We start from the raw sequence: 18,165 nt of genomic DNA, 5'->3' as shown, positions 1-18,165 counted from the left end.
TTTTATATAATCAAATTGATCCAGCAGTATCTCAAGATATGAGTAAGATACGTAACAAAATACAATTAAAATATTGGAGCAGCAAAAAACATCAGACGAAGACAACAGGCTATACGCAATGTATGAATAATAATGTTCGTTTGCAAAATGTGTACTATATTGGTAAATGCATATTATTATAGAATAGTAAAATAATATCTTTTATTTCTCTCCATTTAACGACCACTGTTTATAACGCCGAAAAATGTTCAGTCCGTTAAGTGTCGTTATATAGAGTATACACTGTATTTTGTTGTTATTCATTTAAATAAATAAAAAAAAAGTATTTTTTGAGAGAAAAAGGAAAACATTCGGAAGTAACAGAAGATGTAAATGTACCAAACGTATTAATCATTTATGAATATACTACGATACATAATTTCCGTTTTTGAGCTTCACCATACACACGAGTTTTAAAAAATGTTCGAAACGTGTTCCGTTACTACCGAATTTTTCTCTATCTCTCTTGATCTCTTGATTCTTTTGCAGTCATACAAACAAGACGACAACGTACGAAAATCCGTCTGTAAAAAGTCACGAACCACTCACATGTCCGGAACCGCGAATCATTACCTTAGAAAGGTCTCCGCAAATGGGGTTCGGGTTTGTTGCGGGCTCTGAAAAGCCGGTGGTTGTTAGGTTCGTTACAGACGGCGGACCCAGCGTTAACAAGGTAAGCAATTTTCCCAACAGGTGTATAAGTGCTCGCCGGAAAATTTTATCGAATTGATGATTATTCGTCAACATGAATCTGGAATATCAACGATTGGGATTAATTTGCCCGTCTTCCAGTTTCTAACAGGCAAAAAATTGTTCCTATTCATAATTCTAGTGATCAAACTTTCCCAAAATTAACTTGGGATATCAAGAATCAACCAATTTTCATATTTATTGACAAAAATCCTTAATTGATAATTTTTACTATTTAACTTTTTCAATCGTAAAACTTGAGATATAAAGGACTTGGAACTATAGCCACTTAGATATTTTCCGCATATTTTCAATTACCTGGTCGACCCATCTTACACAGGAAAGTTTCCTAAATTGATTATCAAATGTTTCTGGCCTTAATACTTACAAACTTAATCATAAATATCGAGAATAATCCCACGTTTCCGTTCTCCGAGTATTACAAATGTTTATTTCCAAAAGTCGTTCAATCTTGTTCTTCACCAAAGTTCGTCATCATCGAATACGACAAATTCAATATCCGGCAAAGTTTAAACTTCGCATTTCTCTCTCTAGCTTCTTCCAGGAGACCAGATCCTCGCAGTAAACGGGGAAGACGTGAAGGCAGCTCCCAGGGAACACGTTATTTCGTTGGTGAGAGCTTGTTCGTCAACCGTAACTTTGAAAGTATGTCAACCTGCCGAACAGACTGGTATCAGAAAGTCCACTTTGCTTTCCGCGAGCAAACGTGCAAGACTTAAAAGCAAACCGCCTAGGGTCAGGTTTGCCGAAAGTGTTTGCGTCAACGGCGCGCCCTTGTTTCCAGTAAGTAGACAACTTTCGCCCCCGTCTCGTATCTCTAAGCCCTTTTTCTGACGTGACGTTCTGTTTAGCCGTCTGCGTTTTCTCTAAGCGACGTTTGTGTTCCTCCGATGGCCAACGTGCTCAAGGTTTTCCTCGAGAATGGCCAGACCAAATCGTTCAAGTACGACGCGTGGACAACGGTCAAAGATGTGGTCACGTCTCTCCAAAACAAACTTTGCATACAAGCCACCGAACACTTCAGTCTGGTCGTTGAACACATCAAATCGCTCAGGCGGAACAAACTGACTCTTCTAGATCCCAACGACACGTTAGCCAGGGTTTGTGTGTGTTTGACCTTTTTTTCCGGCTGGATTAATAAAAACGGAACTGGTTTTGTCCTAATTAAGGGTTGCTCCCTAACGTTTCGCTAACGCGAGTGGCGAACTTCTTCATAGTCCTTCCATCTCTGGTGCTGGATGTAGACGATCTCCTGGCCGCATTCCAAATATAAACAGTCTACATCAGTAGATAAGGAATGACAGTTCTAGGCCAAAATCCCATGTACTTACTTATGAGGATTCATTTTCTTCCTTTCTGTACTCTTACCTCCTCCCCGACTACTCTGATATTTGACGGCTGTTATCGTCGACCCCCGTTCCTTCTGCAGGTGTTCCGGCCTTCTGAAGCCTCTTCATCTGTTGCTTCCTGATCATAAGGTGCTTCTTATGTCAAAGATAGCTGACGATCGTGACGTCAGAGTAGACGTGGATGGGATAGATGTCATCATCAGCCAGGGTTTCGGCCCGTTCCTTCTGCATGTGCTCCGGCCCCCTGAAGCTCCTTCATCTGTTGCTTTCTAATCATAAGGCGCTCCTTATGTCAAAGATAGCTAACGATCGTGACGTCAGAGTAGACGTGGAAGGGGTAAAACAGTACAGAAAATTAGCCTTCATTGGAGTTCGCCACTCGTGTTAGCGAAACGTTAGAAACCAACTCCAACCGAAGACAATCAGGACAGCACCAGTTCACCACGTCGCTCCGAAAATCTTTAACAATTTATAATAATTAGATCGCCGCTAAACCGGGTGCACACAAACTGCGATGCTTGTTTCGGATAGCGTTCGTGCCTTCGTCTCCAGCCACGCTTGCGCAAAAAGACTTAGCCGGTCTGGACTATCTCTACGCCCAATGTTGCAACGACGTGACCCAGGAGAGGTTCGCCCCCGAGCTGCAGTACGACACGGCTCTGCAACTGGCCGCACTCCATATCTACCAACATTCCATAGCTCATAATGTGCCTCTTTCAAAACTCACGATAAAGAATGTGGAGTGAGTATTTCGTCTTTCCCAATTTAATTGCCTAGTACTTTTGTCGTCATCATTACTGATGATCAAAAGCTTGGTCTTGATTTTACGGAATTACAAGACCAAAACTGTCTATATATTGGTAAGACCAAGACTGAGACCAACGAACAAGACCAAGACTAAAACCAATACCAATGTTGGGACAGTTTTGGTCCTGGACCTTACTCATAACTAATCATCATACATAGTCATTTCTTGTCTAGAAAAGAATTTGGTTTAGAACGGTTCGTACCGGCGTCCCTTTTGGAAAACATGAAACGCAAAGAGGTTCACAAGTTTCTAGCTCATTTCCTCAAATTGCACTCGAATATGGCCGGTTCCGGTAAACCCTTGACCGCTCTTCAGGCTAAACTTCACTATTTGGACTTGGTCAGCCAACTGCCGAGCTATGGAGCCAAGTGTTTCTCCGCCGGGCCGAGAGGTGACTCGCTGGAAAGAGTGATATTGGTCAGTCCGAAATTCGGGCTCAGTCAGATAATCGGAGCCAGAAGCACCGTAGTGAGTACCATCCGTTAGGAAAATCCTTAATTGATAATTTTTACTATTTAACTTTTTCAATCGTAAAACTTGAGATATAAAGGACTTGGAACTACAACCATTTCCGCATATTTTCAATTACGTCAACATAAATCTGGAATCTCAAGAACTGTAAATAATTTGCCCATCCTCTAGTTTCTAACAGGCAAATTCACACAAGAAAAAATTGTTCCTATTCATAACTCTAGTGATCAAACTTTCCCAAAATTAACTTGGGATATCAAGAATCAACCAATTTTCATATTTATTGACAAAAATTTGCCCATCCTCTAGTTTCTAACAGGCAAATTCACACAAGAAAAAATTGTTCCTATTCATAATTCTAGTGATCAAACTTTCCCAAAATTAACTTGGGATATCAAGAATCAACCAATTTTCATATTTATTGACAAAAATCCTTAATNATTTAAATAAATAAAAAAAAAGTATTTTTTGAGAGAAAAAGGAAAACATTCGGAAGTAACAGAAGATGTAAATGTACCAAACGTATTAATCATTTATGAATATACTACGATACATAATTTCCGTTTTTGAGCTTCACCATACACACGAGTTTTAAAAAATGTTCGAAACGTGTTCCGTTACTACCGAATTTTTCTCTATCTCTCTTGATCTCTTGATTCTTTTGCAGTCATACAAACAAGACGACAACGTACGAAAATCCGTCTGTAAAAAGTCACGAACCACTCACATGTCCGGAACCGCGAATCATTACCTTAGAAAGGTCTCCGCAAATGGGGTTCGGGTTTGTTGCGGGCTCTGAAAAGCCGGTGGTTGTTAGGTTCGTTACAGACGGCGGACCCAGCGTTAACAAGGTAAGCAATTTTCCCAACAGGTGTATAAGTGCTCGCCGGAAAATTTTATCGAATTGATGATTATTCGTCAACATGAATCTGGAATATCAACGATTGGGATTAATTTGCCCGTCTTCCAGTTTCTAACAGGCAAAAAATTGTTCCTATTCATAATTCTAGTGATCAAACTTTCCCAAAATTAACTTGGGATATCAAGAATCAACCAATTTTCATATTTATTGACAAAAATCCTTAATTGATAATTTTTACTATTTAACTTTTTCAATCGTAAAACTTGAGATATAAAGGACTTGGAACTATAGCCACTTAGATATTTTCCGCATATTTTCAATTACCTGGTCGACCCATCTTACACAGGAAAGTTTCCTAAATTGATTATCAAATGTTTCTGGCCTTAATACTTACAAACTTAATCATAAATATCGAGAATAATCCCACGTTTCCGTTCTCCGAGTATTACAAATGTTTATTTCCAAAAGTCGTTCAATCTTGTTCTTCACCAAAGTTCGTCATCATCGAATACGACAAATTCAATATCCGGCAAAGTTTAAACTTCGCATTTCTCTCTCTAGCTTCTTCCAGGAGACCAGATCCTCGCAGTAAACGGGGAAGACGTGAAGGCAGCTCCCAGGGAACACGTTATTTCGTTGGTGAGAGCTTGTTCGTCAACCGTAACTTTGAAAGTATGTCAACCTGCCGAACAGACTGGTATCAGAAAGTCCACTTTGCTTTCCGCGAGCAAACGTGCAAGACTTAAAAGCAAACCGCCTAGGGTCAGGTTTGCCGAAAGTGTTTGCGTCAACGGCGCGCCCTTGTTTCCAGTAAGTAGACAACTTTCGCCCCCGTCTCGTATCTCTAAGCCCTTTTTCTGACGTGACGTTCTGTTTAGCCGTCTGCGTTTTCTCTAAGCGACGTTTGTGTTCCTCCGATGGCCAACGTGCTCAAGGTTTTCCTCGAGAACGGCCAGACCAAATCGTTCAAGTACGACGCGTGGACAACGGTCAAAGACGTGGTCACGTCTCTCCAAAACAAACTTTGCATACAAGCCACCGAACACTTCAGTCTGGTCGTTGAACACATCAAATCGCTCAGGCGGAACAAACTGACTCTTCTAGATCCCAACGACACGTTAGCCAGGGTTTGTGTGTGTTTGACCTTTTTTTCCGGCTGGATTAATAAAAACGGAACTGGTTTTGTCCTAATTAAGGGTTGCTCCCTAACGTTTCGCTAACGCGAGTGGCGAACTTCTTCATAGTCCTTCCATCTCTGGTGCTGGATGTAGACGATCTCCTGGCCGCATTCCAAATATAAACAGTCTACATCAGTAGATAAGGAATGACAGTTCTAGGCCAAAATCCCATGTACTTACTTATGAGGATTCATTTTCTTCCTTTCTGTACTCTTACCTCCTCCCCGACTACTCTGATATTTGACGGCTGTTATCGTCGACCCCCGTTCCTTCTGCAGGTGTTCCGGCCTTCTGAAGCCTCTTCATCTGTTGCTTCCTGATCATAAGGTGCTTCTTATGTCAAAGATAGCTGACGATCGTGACGTCAGAGTAGACGTGGATGGGATAGATGTCATCATCAGCCAGGGTTTCGGCCCGTTCCTTCTGCATGTGCTCCGGCCCCCTGAAGCTCCTTCATCTGTTGCTTTCTAATCATAAGGCGCTCCTTATGTCAAAGATAGCTAACGATCGTGACGTCAGAGTAGACGTGGAAGGGGTAAAACAGTACAGAAAATTAGCCTTCATTGGAGTTCGCCACTCGTGTTAGCGAAACGTTAGAAACCAACTCCAACCGAAGACAATCAGGACAGCACCAGTTCACCACGTCGCTCCGAAAATCTTTAACAATTTATAATAATTAGATCGCCGCTAAACCGGGTGCACACAAACTGCGATGCTTGTTTCGGATAGCGTTCGTGCCTTCGTCTCCAGCCACGCTTGCGCAAAAAGACTTAGCCGGTCTGGACTATCTCTACGCCCAATGTTGCAACGACGTGACCCAGGAGAGGTTCGCCCCCGAGCTGCAGTACGACACGGCTCTGCAACTGGCCGCACTCCATATCTACCAACATTCCATAGCTCATAATGTGCCTCTTTCAAAACTCACGATAAAGAATGTGGAGTGAGTATTTCGTCTTTCCCAATTTAATTGCCTAGTACTTTTGTCGTCATCATTACTGATGATCAAAAGCTTGGTCTTGATTTTACGGAATTACAAGACCAAAACTGTCTATATATTGGTAAGACCAAGACTGAGACCAACGAACAAGACCAAGACTAAAACCAATACCAATGTTGGGACAGTTTTGGTCCTGGACCTTACTCATAACTAATCATCATACATAGTCATTTCTTGTCTAGAAAAGAATTTGGTTTAGAACGGTTCGTACCGGCGTCCCTTTTGGAAAACATGAAACGCAAAGAGGTTCACAAGTTTCTAGCTCATTTCCTCAAATTGCACTCGAATATGGCCGGTTCCGGTAAACCCTTGACCGCTCTTCAGGCTAAACTTCACTATTTGGACTTGGTCAGCCAACTGCCGAGCTATGGAGCCAAGTGTTTCTCCGCCGGGCCGAGAGGTGACTCGCTGGAAAGAGTGATATTGGTCAGTCCGAAATTCGGGCTCAGTCAGATAATCGGAGCCAGAAGCACCGTAGTGAGTACCATCCGTTAGGTACGCGAACATTGGCATTTATTGTGTGTCCCCCCTTTTTGGTGTTCCAGCCAGTTCCTATAGCAAATATAGAAGACATAAAGCGCATCCAGGTCAAGACTGACGACGAACTCACTCGGACTGTTCTGGTACAACTCGAGAACGACAAGGTGGTTACCATAGCACTAGAGGAGCGTGACGCTTCTGAACTGGTACTAGTTCTAAGAGGTTATTATCACATCATGGCCGGAAAAGTTCTTCCTGTCGAACAAGAAGAAGTTCCGCGAATGGAAGACCTCGCACCTCCGTATCTGTCCCAGCATCGCGTGATCCCAGAGAAATGGAGCTACATAACTCAGAATCAAATAAAGGCGATGTGCTTCGCTATGCACCCCATCTACAAGAACATCAACCACAAGACGAACGGTCTGTATAATACAGTCGGTCGTCAGAGCAAACCGCCCTTCATGACCGGCTTGAGTCTCGACAGCAACATGAACAACACCCTGGCGAGCAACAGGAACCACGAAAGACTCAAGAACCACTTCGTCAGAGACAAGTCGAACTCGTACGATTTGCAGAGCGTCACGTCGCTGGAAGTATTGGAAGGCGGCGTCGTCGAGGCCAAAAACGAAGAGGTACTGCGAAGAGTAAGGGAAATGCATCAGCTGGTCGAAAATTCGGAAAAATACCTGAACGAGCAAGAACAATACAATCAACTGAATTCGGAATCGGAATGGCAAGAAACGAGCGTGGATTTCGACAGTGATCTCGACGGTCACGATGACGCTCCCGGAACCTTGAAACACAGCGACTCGCTCCTACTGCTGATACAGGGACGAAAACAGGCGGTCAACAAACAATGCATGAACGCTGCCATAGAGTTACTCCGATCTGAATTGAACCAGTCGGAAAGCGATAACGATTCCATCGGAACGCCCAACAACTCACCAGTGCACAAGATGAGCAAGCTCGGAGGAGGAGAGAAACAGAACAGGCAACAGGAGAGGTTCAGTTTCGGTCTGCGTAGTCCCGAGGACGTCAAAACCACCAAAGACGAAGACCTGAAAGCGTACCTCCAAAAGCTCAAGAACTCTAACGCCGATTCCATGGATTCCGACACCGAAAACCTGGCAAGTTTGTACGATTTCGATCCGGATATCACCGATCTGACCCTCATACCACCACCAGCAACTCCAGACGAACTGGACAGTGCCTTAATGATCGTGAACCAGCCGCCGACCTCGTTTGCCGACTCGTTGGAAAACATCAACAGGATCGACGACAAAACGTTCGATCTCGAAGCGTTCCTGGCCAACGTCACGGTACCACCGCCCACCCAAAAGCTCACCCCCGCCGTCGAACTCACCCCCGAAGAGATCATGTCCTTTATCATACCACCTCCACCGAGCCTTAAAGCCAGTTTCGAAAACCTGACAATAAACAACAGCAGAGATTACCAAAGTCTACCTCCGAATTTCGAACAGCAACAGTCGCTCCCTCAGCAGAGAAAAGAGAACGGAGACCACTGCCCTAGACAAAACGTCATAGAATACGCCACGGTAGATAGAAAAGGACCTTTCTCCTGCTGCAGTCGGGCCAAAACCAGCAAAACCAACGAACTGTCAGAAGAAGAACAAGCCAAAGAAACGTCTCAACCGCCTCCTCCTCCCAGAAGAGGATCGGAAGAAAAGCCTCCCGATAGACCACCCAAACCGACAACTCCCGAAAGGCAACGTTCGCATTCTCTGTCGTCTGCATCTTTCAAACTCCAAAACGAACCAGCTCCGACGCTACCTCCGAGAACCGAGAATTCTCAAGCACCTCCTCATTTGTTTCTACCGCCCAAGAAACCCCCCTTGCCTCCGATACCACCGCTGGAAGTATTAAGAAGCAGGATACTGGCAAGCGCGGAATCCAAAAACAATTCGGAACGACGAACAGCTTGCATCGGCTCCCCGCATCTTCAGAGGAACAAGCACTGCTACAGCGATCTGGAAATCAGTTTGGGATTGAAAGAGGAAAGGGCAGCCGTTAGTACTCCGACGTCTCCCTTTTTGGGCAGGGGATCGCAACTCACCATCGTTCCCATCAGCTCACCGGAGAGTCCGAAAATATTGCAAAGTAACGGGTTACATTCGCCGAAAATCGGGAACGGAAACGTCTGCATGAAAGAACGGGAACGGGACAGAGGGGAAACAATTGTACAAAACGGTTGTACGTCGACCAACGGGAGTCTTCTAAACAAGACAGACGTGGCAATGACGAGCCTTCTAGACAGGATCAACCAAATCGCCAACCAATGTAACGCTGCCCAGGTCCATGGAGGAGGGAAGATGATGTGCGAAGATAAATTTCAGGTAAGTGCACTAACTTTTCAGACTTCCTAGCCAGTGACGGCTGACGCATAGAGTGATAAAGATACAGCCCCTTTTTCACTTTATTTTTCTGCTTTACTCGTTGCTTCTTTGGTCAGTTTTCTCCCTGTGCCCACGAGCCGTCACTGTCATTATTTTCCTTTCCAGGTTAAGGGTTTTCCTTTCCTTGGATTCCCCCCCCCCCCCNTGTTTTCTTATCATTATTTATTGAAGAAAGTATCACATTTGAAATCGTTTATACCATAACGTTAGTTACTTAGATAATTATTGTTTCAAATTAAAAACAAAAGAAGAACGCTAAATGTAATCTACACAATAATAATATTTTTATTGTACGTTGTTACACATTTAAACGGAAAACTGACCACTTAATTTATTGTTTTTGTTTTCTTATCATTATTTATTGAAGAAAGTATCACATTTGAAATCGTTTATACCATAACGTTAGTTACTTAGATAATTATTATTTCGTTGTACAAATAATAGACGTACCTAAATCATCTACCTGTTATTTTTTTATATATGTATTATTATGTCATATAATAAGTTACCATAAACGAAGTTTAAGTTAATGCTATTATTGTAACACATACATACCATAAATGTAATAAAAAAAAATGTACGGATTTTCTTTTCACTACCTATTTACTTTTACTTTCCCTTATAGATAAATGCATATGATATTTAAATGCAGGTAAGTCACTTCATATTAAATTTACGTCATCGTCAACTTCATTATCGCTGCCGTAGTCTCTGATTATGTTGGTAGTCTCCGATGAGATTATGCTGAAAGCAGAAAACAATTTTCGTAATAATAATGATTACGTTATTTACATATAATGCAAATAATGATAACTGACGTTAGGTCAAAATTTAAAAACAATTGAGTACTGTCTAGTTGAGAACAAGACGTGTTGAGGAAATGGCTTTCGATAAAGTGTTAAAAAACGTTATTAATAAATGTTTAAAACAACCAAAACTTCTTAGGGTGAGTCTACTAAATAAACAATTGTAGTTTAATCTAATTAATTTATCGTAATCATACATTTTATTATGTAATAGTGCCATTAACAAAATCTAGTAAAGTAAAACAAATACGAGCCATTTTTAGTGTTTATCAACACACTTCAAGCATGATATCGAGGACCACGTTGGTAGCAAGATCAAATGGACATCGACGCTTGATTTCGTGTCCCCGGATTGTTTTAGCCCCATCCCGACTTATAGGGTTCTCGATTCGCGCGGGAATATCTTAAACAAGTTTGAAGAACCCGCCATAGAGAACGCAACACTCGAAAAAATGTACAAAGACATGATCCTCGTAAACACCATGGACAAAGTCCTTTATGAATCCCAACGACAGGGCAGAATATCGTTCTATATGACGAATTATGGAGAAGAAGCGACCCATATGGGCAGCGCCGCAGCTTTAGACTTAAACGATTTGGTCTACGGGCAATACAGGGAGGTCGGCGTTCTGATATGGAGGGGTTTCACCCTGAGCGAGATAATGAATCAGTGTTACGGAAACTGCCTCGACCCCGGAAAGGGTAAACAAATGCCAATTCATTATGGTTCGAAACGGTTAAACTTNAGATAATCTTTCATTCTCTTCTGTCTTCATTTCGTCCGAGTCATCTTTCTCACCCGAACCACCACCCACCCATTCCCACGATTCCTGAAAGCAGGCTGAAGAGGGCCTTCCGGCGTAGTCCGGAGGGACTGCCCGCCCACCAGCACTAGTGGCTGGTGGGAATGAAACGCCCAAAAGTTTTTTTTTTGCAATGTGAAGATTAACTCAGGATGCGAAAGAGTGGAGGTGCGTGTCCAGCCAGTCTTAGGACTGATGACCTTATGATGATCAAGTGCCAGAAAACCGCCCCACAACTCGCCCTACTGTAAATTTTATTTAAACAATTATTGCTTTTGAGTAAAAATTCGAGTAATTAAATGATACAGTAATGGACTATTTAAATATGCATGTGAAATGCAAACAAACAATAATTATAATAGTCCATTAATTAAGCTGAATTTTATTTGCCACAACACAAATGTGATAATAGTTGACGTCATTTTTAAATGAATTTCGCTCTTTGCGAATGAGTGAATTTGAATATCCCGTTGCAGAATTTTCACATCGTTGGTTTTACATAAGCGTAAATTAATTTCTCTGTTTGCCTATTTCGACGAATTCGAAAAACCAAACACGTATGTGGATATTTTTTGATGGTTTGTTCGCATAAATCTGCGTTAAACGGCTTAAAATATTTGATGGGTCGGGTAATTTACGTTAGAACCCTCGAAAATACATGACAGGGAAGAACCGAAGAACCGGCTATATATTTCAGACCGCTTTCTTTCGTAGAGCATATTTGAGATATTGCACGTGACTTAGAGTACCTTTTATCCAGAAAAAAATATTGTTCCCGAGGGATAGAAAAAAAATTAATTTTATGTGGTCGTCGATGATCCTTAACCAGCATTTAGGAGATCGAAGCGAACGAAACCGCGAGTAAAACCTAGTAATGAAATAAACTGTTTATAAACCAACACAAATTCTTTTTCTTTTCAAAGTAGCCCCGTATATAAAATAAGAGGGATGTGAAGGAGACGATGTGCTGCCCGAAAGAGTCCTAAATCTTGTGTAATTCCCCCGGGATTCGCTCGGATCTTGCCAGCAAGCGTAGGCATAAAGAGACGCTCAATCTTGAGGGTGACAGTCATTAGGGTATTTTTGCTCTTTTAAAATCCATTAAAACGCTTTTTTGAGGTTGCACCGAAACTTTCTAATAGATTCGGGAACGTTAAAGGTTTAACGAAAACGTCGACGGTTAAATTAACCAAAAACAATTTTTCACAGTCGAATTCTAAACAGTTCTTTGTAATTTTTTACGCCTCACATCCTTTTTTGTCACAGAAACAATTCCGATCGGAAAATTACAAGCCTAAATGATCCCTTACGTTCACATTGTTTTACAACGTATACCGATGCTATTTTTTTTTCTTTTTGGTGCTTCAGTTGTTTTTTATAGCAACTAAAAAACGATTTTGTTTTGTTTCAGTCATGTAACCAGAACGGCAAGCTGGCTCCCACCCGCCAATGCCTGGAAAGCAGGGGAAGATTGTATCCCGTACGGATGGGAAAGGGCTTTGGATGACTCGGGAAGAACATATTACATTAAGTGAGTGAATATTGTCACATAGCATTTGCTACCCACTTATCTAATAAATTCTGAAATCGTTTTTCTTCATGCAGCTTCGAACAAGGAAGCAGTTAAATAAAATGTTACACGCGATATGGTGCACGCCATCAAACAAATTGCTAAAATATATGTCCTTTCAACCAAATTTCAGGTATAAAAAATTTTGGCCATAAATTCAAAACATCATTCCCGTCTTATGTTATGATATCCGTATGAGACCCTCATCGCCTCACATAATGCTTCGCCGTTTTCAATTTATGAGACATACATTCAAAAGGATGTTGTCGGATTAATAGAAAATCCTGTTCTTACTGGAAAACCGTATAATAAATAAAAAAGAACATAAGTACACCTATTACCACGCATTTATATCTGTTTTACTTTAAAATATTCCAATTTAATCAATTGTAATATACATATAATAACTATTCTTGACTTTTCTTTTCTGTCAGATTGGAAAGAATTTTGTTTTTCCTTCGCGAATTGCAAAAGTTCGTATCTCAATCACGAAAGTAACAAAAGAACACAGTAGGTATTGATTAATCAAGAAACCTATTGATATTATCAAATCTGTTTTCGTAGCACTTACGTAGTACATTGAGAATTTTCGCCAAAAGGAATAAATCTTTCGAATATCTACAACTGCTATAGGAATTTCAATTTCCTCTACAACTTGGTAATCTTTTAGACTTGCTTTCCTAATAACTAATTATTCAAATTTGCTAATATAAAGCAAGTTTAATGGTACGTACATACATAAACAATATCATTTATCTATAATTTACACAATTATTAAAAACGTAATAATAAGTTTCATTCATAAATGAAGTAGAGTTATCAAAAATAATAATGCTAAACCAGCCAGTTTACAAAAATCATATATTTATAAGTACATTAAGTTTCCGTTCTTCTAATAAATGTTACATTGGACAGACAGGTGGAACTTTTAATACTAGAATAAAAGAGCACATAATGCCAATTTACTAGAAACCAATTACTTGTTTGATTCTGAACTAAAAATGTTCTTAAATCTTTAGAAATACATAAAATTCGAAACGATAATGCATATTTATTGTTAAATGGCCAAATATATTAGAAATATAGATGCAGTTGGTCATTTCTCTAGAATATTCAGTATAAAATTCAGCCAAAGTTAGTACAAGTACAGCGCATCGAAACAATAGTCGTTCTTCATCAATAACATACAGTGTAAACTCTTTATAACGTCACTCGATTTAACGACAAACTCCTTAAAACGTCGAAATTGCTTAACTTTGGTTGGTTTACACTGTTTTCTATACAATATTACACTCTATATAGCGTCACGCTCACTCTATTTAACGACAACAATGCGGCATTACAAATCATTAAGCAGTACTTTCTAAGTTGCCGAAATAGATAAGAACTGCAGCTGTGTACGTTGTTGAAGAAGACGATCTTGTCCCTCCACCAAGCATCGAACAAGCACTTGATGCAGCGAAACTATTAAAAAAATACTTTTTATATAATCAAATTGATCCAGCAGTATCTCAAGATATGAGTAAGATACGTAACAAAATACAATTAAAATATTGGAGCAGCAAAAAACATCAGNCGTTAGGTACGCGAACATTGGCATTTATTGTGTGTCCCCCCTTTTTGGTGTTCCAGCCAGTTCCTATAGCAAATATAGAAGACATAAAGCGCATCCAGGTCAAGACTGACGACGAACTCACTCGGACTGTTCTGGTACAACTCGAGAACGACAAGGTGGTTACCATAGCACTAGAGGAGCGTGACGCTTCTGAACTGGTACTAGTTCTAAGAGGTTATTATCACATCATGGCCGGAAAAGTTCTTCCTGTCGAACAAGAAGAAGTTCCGCGAATGGAAGACCTCGCACCTCCGTATCTGTCCCAGCATCGCGTGATCCCAGAGAAATGGAGCTACATAACTCAGAATCAAATAAAGGCGATGTGCTTCGCTATGCACCCCATCTACAAGAACATCAACCACAAGACGAACGGTCTGTATAATACAGTCGGTCGTCAGAGCAAACCGCCCTTCATGACCGGCTTGAGTCTCGACAGCAACATGAACAACACCCTGGCGAGCAACAGGAACCACGAAAGACTCAAGAACCACTTCGTCAGAGACAAGTCGAACTCGTACGATTTGCAGAGCGTCACGTCGCTGGAAGTATTGGAAGGCGGCGTCGTCGAGGCCAAAAACGAAGAGGTACTGCGAAGAGTAAGGGAAATGCATCAGCTGGTCGAAAATTCGGAAAAATACCTGAACGAGCAAGAACAATACAATCAACTGAATTCGGAATCGGAATGGCAAGAAACGAGCGTGGATTTCGACAGTGATCTCGACGGTCACGATGACGCTCCCGGAACCTTGAAACACAGCGACTCGCTCCTACTGCTGATACAGGGACGAAAACAGGCGGTCAACAAACAATGCATGAACGCTGCCATAGAGTTACTCCGATCTGAATTGAACCAGTCGGAAAGCGATAACGATTCCATCGGAACGCCCAACAACTCACCAGTGCACAAGATGAGCAAGCTCGGAGGAGGAGAGAAACAGAACAGGCAACAGGAGAGGTTCAGTTTCGGTCTGCGTAGTCCCGAGGACGTCAAAACCACCAAAGACGAAGACCTGAAAGCGTACCTCCAAAAGCTCAAGAACTCTAACGCCGATTCCATGGATTCCGACACCGAAAACCTGGCAAGTTTGTACGATTTCGATCCGGATATCACCGATCTGACCCTCATACCACCACCAGCAACTCCAGACGAACTGGACAGTGCCTTAATGATCGTGAACCAGCCGCCGACCTCGTTTGCCGACTCGTTGGAAAACATCAACAGGATCGACGACAAAACGTTCGATCTCGAAGCGTTCCTGGCCAACGTCACGGTACCACCGCCCACCCAAAAGCTCACCCCCGCCGTCGAACTCACCCCCGAAGAGATCATGTCCTTTATCATACCACCTCCACCGAGCCTTAAAGCCAGTTTCGAAAACCTGACAATAAACAACAGCAGAGATTACCAAAGTCTACCTCCGAATTTCGAACAGCAACAGTCGCTCCCTCAGCAGAGAAAAGAGAACGGAGACCACTGCCCTAGACAAAACGTCATAGAATACGCCACGGTAGATAGAAAAGGACCTTTCTCCTGCTGCAGTCGGGCCAAAACCAGCAAAACCAACGAACTGTCAGAAGAAGAACAAGCCAAAGAAACGTCTCAACCGCCTCCTCCTCCCAGAAGAGGATCGGAAGAAAAGCCTCCCGATAGACCACCCAAACCGACAACTCCCGAAAGGCAACGTTCGCATTCTCTGTCGTCTGCATCTTTCAAACTCCAAAACGAACCAGCTCCGACGCTACCTCCGAGAACCGAGAATTCTCAAGCACCTCCTCATTTGTTTCTACCGCCCAAGAAACCCCCCTTGCCTCCGATACCACCGCTGGAAGTATTAAGAAGCAGGATACTGGCAAGCGCGGAATCCAAAAACAATTCGGAACGACGAACAGCTTGCATCGGCTCCCCGCATCTTCAGAGGAACAAGCACTGCTACAGCGATCTGGAAATCAGTTTGGGATTGAAAGAGGAAAGGGCAGCCGTTAGTACTCCGACGTCTCCCTTTTTGGGCAGGGGTTCGCAACTCACCATCGTTCCCATCAGCTCACCGGAGAGTCCGAAAATATTGCAAAGTAACGGGTTACATTCGCCGAAAATCGGGAACGGAAACGTCTGCATGAAAGAACGGGAACGGGACAGAGGGGAAACAATTGTACAAAACGGTTGTACGTCGACCAACGGGAGTCTTCTAAGCAAGACAGATGTGGCAATGACGAGCCTTTTAGACAGGATCAACCAAATCGCCAACCAATGTAACGCTGCCCAGGTCCATGGAGGAGGGAAGATGATGTGCGAAGATAAATTTCAGGTAAGTGCACTAACTTTTCAGACTTCCTAGCCAGTGACGGCTGACGCATAGAGTGATAAAGATACAGCCCCTTTTTCACTTTATTTTTCTGTTTTACTCGTTGCTTCATTGGTCAATTTTCTCCCTGTGCCCACGAGTCGTCACTGTCATTATTTTCCTTTCCAGGTTAAGGGTTTTCCTTTCCTTGGATCCCCCCCCCCCATCGGCGTCGCTTTCAATATTTCTATTGTATTTTCAGCTGTCTGCCGTTTGCTCGTCAAATGCGAGTATCTAAGTAGTTATATAGTTGGCTTTGGTGTTCTCCTCAACCCGCACCGATCCTCATCAAATACACCCACATTTCTAGACTTTCATTGTTGTTCTTTTGTTCTCCTCGCAGACCGTCAAGGAAGAGTTGGTATCTCAATCTTTGCAATTGGTTACGTCGAGCAAAATGCTAGTGATCACAATGTCCGATCCAGCTTTGTCCGATCTTCCCGAAAACTTAGCAGTTTGCTTGACTATTTTGAGGAGACTTTCGGAACTCTGCCAAGATCTGGTAAATCACACGACATCTCCCCTTCAAACGAAAAATCTTATTTTAAAAGTGCACGATGTTACCGCCGCATTCCATCATTTGATCACTTCGAATGTCGATCGAAGTTGTCAGGCTGCCATCGAGGAGCATCTGGCCGCGGAAGCTGAAAAATTGGCGAGCGTTTTGGCGACGCTTTTGAGAAGTTTAAGGGTGTTTTCCCCGTAGTATGTAGGTACTAAGATGCGGCACTCTGTTCTGCTAGTACTGGTACAAATTTCTTTAGATATTATCCGTTGTTAATTTTTTTATGACAGACGTGGGACGTTGTTTGTTGATTAATTAACTCGTTTTTTCTTCGAGAAGATTATCAATAATTTACAACTTTTGATTTTTGGAACAGTTTATTGATCGTGAATGTTTTGTCTCATTAATGGGTTTTACCAAATTGATCCTTGAATTGACGATGGTATTGGATTTTCGTTTGCTTTGGCCTTTTTCTTTGTGGTTTTTACCACTTTGGGCACTTTGGATTTGTGTTCTTTAGGTATATTTTAAAGGAAAACTTTATCCAAACACTTCAAAAATAAGTAAAGCACTAACAAGAAAGTGCTTCGTATCCAATAAGTATTTTAAATATTCAAAATCCAAAAGGTAGATGAAAAAATCGGTTGTCTGTAAAGTCGGTTTACTGACGATAGTTGAACGTGACAACGTCATAAGAAAATACTGATGGAATGGTTTCATTTTTCAAAAGAAAATTTTAATTTTATTTGTTTGATGGATATTTTGTATGGATATAGAGGAGGAGGTAAATGGAAATGTATTATTGTATAGCAGCTGTCCACGCGGACGCATCGCTCACTCAAGTAGGAGAGAGACAGATGTCGAACCCTGCCGAACGCGGAGGCCGATTGTGCCTCTTTGTCGCTCGTTCCGCGCTCTCGCTTGCACTTCAAGCCTTAAATGGAACGCCTCAGAGCGAGGTAACGCCGCATGAGTCATGTTTTTTTGTGCGTGCAGCCGGCTCCATCGAATTATAAGACGTTGTCACGTCAAAAAGAAAGCGTCTGAAATGGTAAAAATGACTACTAAACCAAAGAAGAAAAGTTAGGTACAATAATAATTTCCCTAATGCAGCCATATTTGTAAAATTTCGGTAAAAAAACACAATACCATGAGACAAAACAGAAAGTTATTTCTTAAGTACCACATATGATACAAAGTACTCAAAGTTGAATT

At 41.9% G+C, this 18,165-nt stretch overlaps 2 protein-coding genes and 1 pseudogene across 8 annotated transcripts; all 3 read left to right on the top strand.

The window, feature by feature from the left end:
• Positions 1 to 328: 328 nt before the first annotated feature.
• Positions 329 to 9,445, top strand: LOC108738555. 7 transcript variants are annotated; one of them, XM_025978223.1, is made up of 6 exons: positions 329 to 712; positions 1,285 to 1,533; positions 1,602 to 1,850; positions 2,582 to 2,841; positions 3,066 to 3,375; positions 6,961 to 9,445. In XM_025978223.1, exons 1-6 carry the CDS (start codon positions 632 to 634, stop codon positions 9,277 to 9,279), a joined length of 3,468 nt encoding a protein of 1,155 aa, XP_025834008.1. In that variant the 5' UTR covers positions 329 to 631; the 3' UTR covers positions 9,280 to 9,445. The 7 variants fall into 7 exon arrangements, with proteins under 7 accessions (XP_025834008.1, XP_025834009.1, XP_025834006.1 ...); XM_025978224.1 differs by having other exon boundaries at positions 1,602 to 1,856; positions 3,081 to 3,375; XM_025978221.1 differs by having other exon boundaries at positions 1,602 to 1,856.
• A 587-nt stretch (positions 9,446 to 10,032) lies between these two features.
• Positions 10,033 to 10,867, top strand: LOC112905569 (annotated as a pseudogene).
• Positions 10,868 to 16,695: 5,828 nt separating this feature from the next.
• On the top strand, positions 16,696 to 17,624 carry LOC112905570. Its single transcript, XM_025978228.1, has one exon. The coding sequence runs from the start codon at positions 16,843 to 16,845 to the stop codon at positions 17,149 to 17,151; it is 309 nt and encodes a 102-aa protein (XP_025834013.1). The 5' UTR covers positions 16,696 to 16,842; the 3' UTR covers positions 17,152 to 17,624.
• Positions 17,625 to 18,165: the final 541 nt, after the last annotated feature.

The sequence above is a fragment of the Agrilus planipennis genome, unplaced genomic scaffold, assembly GCF_000699045.2.
Source record: "Agrilus planipennis isolate EAB-ADULT unplaced genomic scaffold, Apla_2.0 scaffold154, whole genome shotgun sequence".
NCBI classification, from domain to species: Eukaryota; Metazoa; Arthropoda; class Insecta; order Coleoptera; family Buprestidae; genus Agrilus; species Agrilus planipennis.
The sequence above is the reverse complement of the archived record's forward strand: the minus strand, read 5'-3'. Positions and strand labels throughout refer to the sequence as shown.